At 42.9% G+C, this 8088-nt stretch overlaps 1 protein-coding gene across 1 annotated transcript in view; it reads left to right on the top strand.

Annotated features, from left to right (window-relative positions):
• The first annotated feature begins 497 nt into the window (after positions 1-497).
• LOC126473740 (uncharacterized) overlaps positions 498-8088 on the top strand; it is a 195954-nt gene continuing 188363 nt past the window's right edge. Inside the window, exon 1 of the mRNA XM_050100988.1 lies at positions 498-614. Coding sequence (XP_049956945.1) covers positions 518-614 — 97 coding nt within the window. The 5' untranslated portion in view covers positions 498-517. The remainder of the gene's footprint in view (positions 615-8088) is intronic.

The following is an 8088-nucleotide window of genomic DNA, read 5'->3' as shown; positions in this document are numbered from 1 at the left end:
CAAATAGAACAAATGTCAAACCTTACTAATGATGAACTATTCTGTGAGAAACCGGCAATGTCCTCACAATGACGCAGAGCTATTAGGGCGGTAAGACGGTGGAGCCCATTACTTCGCGCCTACTGACAGTGACCAGTGGACCGTGACTCCTCGCTGCCATTTATCCGCCCCCCGGCCGCCAAAGCTTTATCACGTTTCCAGGAATGCAGCTCAGCGTTCGGCGAGCGCTAACGCTCGAGTGCCGGCACCCACGCCGCGGTCCCCCCTCTTATCGGAACGGAGCTAATAATTCTAGCGCGATGACGCGGGCGGCCGTTGTCGCCGCGCCGGCTCGCAGATTGATTCTGCGTAGAACAGCGCGTGGCGCTGGCTGACGGCCCCCCCCCCCCCCCCCCCCTCCCTGGCGGCGGCAATCAGACACCGCGCATGCGCGGGCCGGGAGCGCGCGCGGTATTTAAATAGCGCGCTGCCGCGTGCGCCAGCCACTACCGCCGCCGCCGCCGCCAACCGAGCAGCCATGAGGAGGTCTTCCGCCGTCAGAGCCACAGCTGCGATGATGCTCGCCTTTCTGGCGGCCGTCTCTGCCGCGGCTGTCATCCCCGTACCCTATGCAGGTAGGCCCGTGCCTGTCTGCAGCCTACTATTCGGCGGTTACTCATTCTTTCGAAATTATTACACGATTTATTATTTCTGACAACATTTTTCACTCTTTTCCCACCTTATTTTTATCGATATAGGCAACAGCACTACTAATGCTTTTTTCGCTTTCTTTAATCATGTTTCCTCTTTAACAACTTTCGTAAATAAGATACAGTTTTCATTTCACAGATTCAAACACCTTTTCCTTGGAGTAATACAATAATTACTCACGTTTTAGTTACATTTCACCTTTTATAGTGAAAGTATTCTTGTGGTTCTTTCTTTTCCTTTCTGGAATGATGCACTTTTGCTTTTACATGTGATGCAGAATAAAAACAATTCCAACCATACTTTTTACACGAATAAAATGTTACTTATAATTGCTCTGCCCTGCAAAATCTTCATTTCCTCCCACGTGGTCGTAGTAAACACAGATTTTGCAGGACAGACGAGTAACTGTAAGCAGCGTTTTGTTCAAGTATAATGAAAGGTGTGAATTATTTAGAATCTGTAATAATCACACGTAAAAACACAAAGGAAGGTAGTATCCACTGAAGATACCTTCAATACAAAATATGAAACGCATCATGAACGAAAATGAGCATTATCTTGGAGCCGAAAAAGGCGTTTGGATTTATAAAACGATTATTTATACATTTTATGGGAAAAGTGGTCATGCTAGCGATGTGTATAAATCAATACCAGATTACATAAACCTCAGCACTTGAGGTCTTCCAACTATCAGTACTAGATTAACGTGCTGAAGCTGAGACGTGGAGTACTAACAAAAATTGCCAAGTCACTTCGTTCACGACATTGCATTCCTCATGTTCTCTAGTCCTGGGGTTATTTGGGTTCCATTCATATTTGACAATCTATGAACAGCTTATCATATAAGCAACTGCTACCGCATCAACATTTTGAATGAATGTCATACTGTATGCCTTTTCAGTATGGTTTAATTTTCTAGGACTATCTCGGCATTAGATACTTTGAAAGTAGACGGGGAGCAATTAGTGTTATGTGGTATGATGACATACCACTTTCTCTATGTAATTCTACATGGTAAGTTTCTGCTTTTTCAGTTGTCATTTGTGCCCCTACTTGTTGCTCAAAGCATGATGCATTTATATTAAGAACAGAACTGAGTCATTGTTATACTTGATAGTCCTGATAACAATGACTGTTATAGTAAACGTTGGGGCGTATTGTCTTTAAAAGTACATTATCAAGTAAGAACTACCTGTACTGTGAAGAATGCAACTAGCTTATTGTCGTGCCCTGGAAACATTAATATAATTATCGCAGTAATTCTTTAAATTGTTCAGGATATCTCACAGAACAGTTTACGTACAGATATTTTCCTTTATTTAATACATATTTAAAAGTATAATAGCTATGGTCCTGTTTCACACAGCGCAAGGAATGTTAAGATGAATAATCAAAAGTTTCTGAAACTTTCAGCTGCTAACTGAAAAAAACTTGTTTATCGATGAAATAATTAAAGTAAATCCGTTGATATCAAACAGCCCATGTTTGGTTGATTATTGCTGTTTCATCTAAGCTCCACAGATGTGATATAAATTATTGGTAGACTATGGAGATCAATAATTCCGTGAAAAATTCAGTTAAGCACAAATGAAAGATTTGTGACCGCTGGATATCTCTCTTATTCTTCTAAGAGTTCAAATCTGATGATAATGTATTTCATTAATTATAAAAGGAACTTTATTTAATTTAGAACATCAATTTGAAGAATATCAATTATAATAAGCCTTCTTTACGATATATAGTGCATCCGACTATTTTACTTTGCGCAAGCCATTTTAGTGACTGGAAACGCAAAGAAAGATACTAGAAAATGTCGATCTTGTTTCTAATGATTGAAATAAAGATAGTTAAGTGAAACTGAAAAAAGGAGGAAAGGTTAATAATTATGCATCAGGCATCAATAAAAGTACAACAAAAATAAGGAAATTATTGGCAGTCCGTTTTGATTGTGGTCTATAGTGATAGATGACTTCACAGTTTTTATTCAGCTGTTTCATTTTTGGTAAGTTTTCAGTTTGGGATATATTGCAAATTTCCGTCCATTGTAGTTAAGTGGTCCTCTAGCATCTCCCATGTATTACGCCTATGATGCACTGTTGCTGTCTCTAGATGTTTATTTAACATATATATTTTCAAAAGTCCGTAAATTTTCTAACAATAATGACTACGTTACCTGAAGATAAAATATAGTATTTCTTAATGTATGTTTGTGGAAGTGCTGTGATCATCAATGCATCCATTCACGCGCCCTGCAACACCCTCAGAGGAAGCTGTTCGTGGTGGCAGCCGCATCAGCGCTGTTTTTATAATGTTACTTAAAATCCGTCTTGATTGCAAATTTTTTTTTTTATTTTATTTTTTTTTATTATTCATATGACCGGTTTCGGTTCCTTCAGAACCATCTTCAGATATGATATTTCAGTTACAGGAGTAACCTGTCCAAATCCAGCAACTTTCACATGCTACGTCACATGTGATGTGACTTAGCATGTGAAAGTTGCTGGATTTGGACGGGTTACTCCTGTAACTGAAATATCAGATCTGAAGATGGTTCTGAAGGAACCGAAACCGGTCATGTGAATAATAAAAAAAAAATTGCAATCAAGACGGATTTTAAGTAACATTATAAAATCACTGATTGCTGTTATCCCATAAGACATTATGTCTGTTTTTGCAAAGCGCTGTTTTTGTTTGTTGTTGATGCTGCAGCGATGCTGCCGGTGATGTTGCTGCGGTCGCAGGACGTGTGGACAATATCCGAACTTCGTCATTGCTACTCTCACAAACATTCAGGTTGAAATGCCTCTACCATCGTCATCAGTAGCCGCACCTGTAACACACACACACTACTTACAATGTAGATTGTCGGTAGAGGCCCTGAAGATGGGTGCCGACGCTAACTCACGCTATTAACGGACTGAACTCCATCTGCGAACCGAATTCTAGCCGTGAAATTTGTTTAAAATCCTGAAAATGAAACCCAGTACTACCATGAGGGGTCACCACTTCAATTAAGTAATAAAGAAATAAAAACAACACAGGTAAAGAGATGCTATTGATCTGCGCATCACAATAAACTGCTGTCCGTGAAACTGAGTTCTCAAAACTGCAAAACAAACAACATAAGTCGGTTCATCAGGACGTTGTTCCCTCTTTACATTTCAGTTTCCTTATAACTGACGCTGCCGTCGGAAGTACGGGAGAAGCATGTTTAAAAAACTGATATTCAAACTCAGATAGTACTGTTATGATGAAGCATAGCGTTAGACTGAAATGTTATGAAGATTCGGAACTTCAGGAAAAGTATGCTGCATGCAAACAAGGAAATGTAGTTAATAACATCAAAAAATCGTAAATATTGTTTGAAAATAAGTAAAACAAAATTTCTGCAAAGTGGAATATCATTCATTACTTTTACTCTTTTACGGTTTAACGAAAGTACGTTTTCCGAGCACTGTCCTCGCGTATTTCTCACATCAGAGAGAACAACATTTTCCCTTTCTTCCAGCTAGCTGTTCATTCATTCTTTACAGCTCTTCTTAGTAATTTTCTTGGCAACCGGGAAATGAAAGGTCTCCAGAAGTGAAGAGGAATAGTCAACACTTCTTTTCACGCCCAGTTTCATAGAGAATAGCACGACATTCAGCAAGAAACATAACGTTACAATGAAATGAATACCCCTAGCTGCACACAGGCGTTCATATAAGTCAGCGGGGAGAGTTGAAAACGTGTGCCCCGACCGGGACTCGAACCCAGGATCTCCTGCTTACATGGCAGACGCTCTACACCTTTTTTTTATGTTTGGTCGTTGCGGACGTCACATGACATCCGTTCAACTTCGTTGTTGGTCCCTTCATTCAATTTTTTTTTATTACAGAGGCCAACCAGCTCTCTGACAGAACACCCTGAGCTACCGTGTCGGCTATCCCTCTGAGCCACCGAGGACACAGAGAGGATAGTGCGACTGCAGGGAAATACCTCTGGCACGCCTCCGGTAAGACCCACATTCCCAACTTATTGTCCCGCACTGTAGTCATAGTGCCCCCTGCCCATTATACTCATTACTCGCGGCTTATTGCCGATTTCCGTAAGAGTTCGGGCACTGTTTGTGCATCTGCACAGAAGACGATAGTCAAATGGCTGGTGAGCCTTAACTACACACACACACACACACACACACACGCACACATATATATATATGGTTCAGATTAGGCGAATGTTGTGGCCAAGACGACATCGATATTTCATCATTATCCTCCTCAAACCACTGTAGCACGACTGTCGCTTCATGACATTCATAGTTATCCTGCTGGAAGATGCCACCACCGTAGGGAAATACATCAAGCATTGAAGGAGTGTAACTCAATAAAGCTCACATAGCTCACGGCTGTAATGGTGCCTTTGATTAGTACCACAGGTCTCACGGAAGGCCAGATGAATGCCCCTATAATGTTGCCCCCATCGGCCAGTTTCCCTGGCGTGGTGCGTGTTTCGATCAGCCGTGCGCCTGGATGATGACGTATCAGGAAATGACCGCCTGCTGTAATAAGAAACCTGATTCATCAGACCATTTGGCACGTTTCCATTGATCCCCTGTCCAGTCTCCATGATCGCGCGCCCACCGCTGTCGTCAGTTACGATGCCCTCAGGCCAACTTGGCAACTCATAGGGATCACCTGCTGCGCAGCCCATGTTCGACAATGTGCTCTGAGCAGTGCTCTCTATACAACTTCTGCCTGCACCAGCACTGTACTGCGTCGTCACATCTGTCACATGTCGCCGCTTGTACTGCTTGTGATGAGGCGTGCGTGTGGAACACCTTGCCGCCTACTCGTGGTCTCGCCATGCTTCAACAACTTTTCACGCATCTCACGACAGTAGCACGCGAACGGCCGCCAACTTCGCCGCTTCGAGATCTTTCCATGTGTCGAGCCATTAAAACCTGCCTTTGTCAAAGTCATTTATGTCCGTGGATTTGCCCTTTTGCGGCCCGCATCACAGCTAGAATGGTTCCTCATTCATTTCTGCTCCACTTCTATACTTTCCTTACCACGTCGCGTGCCCTCACCGCGACCAGGCGGCATTCATTCTGGTGGTGGTCACTGGTCATAGTGTTTTGCTTCATTGATGTATTTTAATGTGAGAACGTATCCTACATTTTCTTGTGGGTATGTACGTACATCTACACCTACATCTACATACATACTCCGCAATCCACCATAAGGTGTGTGGCGAAGGGTACTTCGTACCACAACTAGCATCTTCTCTCCCTGTTCCACTCCCAAACAGAACGAGGGAAAAATGACTACTTATATGCCTCTGTACGAGCCCTAACCTCTCTTATCTTATCTTTGTGGTCTTTCCGCGAAATATAAGTTGGCGGCAGTAAAATTGTACTGCAGTCAGCCTCAAATGCTGGTTCTCTAAATTTCCTCAGTAGCGATTCACGAAAAGAACGCCTCCTTTCCTCCAGAGACTCCCACCCGAGTTCAAAATGGTTCAAATAGCTCTGAGCTACTTAAACCTAACTAACCTAAGGACATCACACACATCCATGCCCGAGGCAGGATTCGAACCTGCGACCGTAGCGGGCACGCGGTTCCAGACTGAAGAGGCTAGAACCGCACGGCCACACCGGCCGGCCCCACCCGAGTTCCTGAAGCATTTCTGTAACACTCGCGTGATGATCAAACCTACCAGTAACACATCTAGCATCCCGCCTCTAATTGCTTCTATGTCCTCTCTCAATCCGACCTGATAGGGATCCCAAACGCTCGAGCAGTACTCAAGAATAGGTCGTATTAGTGTTTTATAAGCGGTCTGCTTTACAGATGATCCAAATCTTCCCAAAATTCTACCAATGAACCGAAGACGACTATCCGCCTTCCCCACAACCGCCATTACATGCTTGTCCCACTTCATATCGCTCTGCAATGTTACGCCCAAATATTTAATCGACGTGCCTGTGTCAAGCACTACACTACTAATGGAGTATTCAAACATTACGGGATTCTTTTTCCCATTCATCTGCATTAATTTACATTTATCTATATTGAGAGTTAGCTGCCATTCTTTACACCAATCACAAATTCTGTCCAAGTCATCTTGTATCCTCCTACAGTCACTCAACGACGACACCTTCCCGTACACCACAGCATCATCAGCAAACAGCCGCACATTGCTATCCACCCTATCCAAAAGATCATTTATGTAGATAGAGCTACCACACTTCTCTGGAGCACTCCAGTTGATACCCTCACCATCGAGGACAACGTATTGGGTTCTATTACTTAAGACGTCTTCGAGCCACTCACATATTTGGGAACCAATCTCATATGCTCGTACCTTAGTTAGGAGTCTGCAGTGGGGCATCGAGTCAAACGCTTTCCGGAAGTCAAGGAATATGGCATCCGTCTGATACCCTTCATCCATGGTTCGTAAGATATCATGTGAAAAAAGGGCGAGTTGCGTTTCGCAAGAGCGATGCTGTCTAAAGCCGTGCTGATGCATTGACAGCAACTTCTCTGTCTCAAGGAAATTCATTATATTCGAACTGAGAATATGTTCGAGAATCCTGCAACAAACTGATGTTAAGGATATTGGTCTGCAAACGTAGAGTGTGAGCTTCCAGTTAACGACCCTTCCATTCTTCCATTCAATCGTTCAAGCAGTTTTGGCGCAATCAGAAATGAACGTTTCTTTACTATTAAACTACTTTTTTACAGATATATTGGCAAATAATTTCGATAATTTACGGCTTCTTTTCTTTCCTTTTTCTTGTTCAGGAAGTAAAGAGAGATCTCTGGGTTCCCAATCGTAGCGTAGGTGCGGTACAACGATTGTTACACATTCCCGATCTGGATCTTCTACGTGTTCGCCTGCATGTTTCGCGCCAGTCCAACACTTCGCCCTCACGAATGCCACCTGGTTTTCTTAATGCATGTCCTTATTTCGTCGATTTTCTGTCCACTTTTTTATACGGTCCCTGTTTGCTAAGTAGTCTTTCTCTGTCAACCTGACATTTACAGATTCGCAGAAGTTAACGATCGCTCTGTATTTGTAAGCAATACGTTCGGTGATTGACCACATCTCCCCGCCACTGAGAGCTTCAAAACCATACTACTAGAGATGTTTCCGCTTTCCTGTATTTTGCAAGTTTATGACTTCTCTATTACTTTTCTGTGCCTAATTAATGCCGTCTTATACTGACACCACCTCCTTTTGTTGCTATCGTCCCAGCGGCGACAACTGAGTTTACTTCTTCCACTGTCTTTCCAACAACTCTGAGCTCATCCCCGAACTTTGTGCTAACTCTTCACTCCTTAGTCTAGTTGGTGTTGATGTTAAGCACCACCGTATCTGCCTTACTCTCGAACTTCTACCCTGTGTCTTTGAAGT

This window comes from Schistocerca serialis, chromosome 4, assembly GCF_023864345.2.
Source record: "Schistocerca serialis cubense isolate TAMUIC-IGC-003099 chromosome 4, iqSchSeri2.2, whole genome shotgun sequence".
NCBI lineage: Eukaryota > Metazoa > Arthropoda > Insecta > Orthoptera > Acrididae > Schistocerca > Schistocerca serialis.
This window is presented reverse-complemented; position numbering and strand designations above follow the sequence as displayed.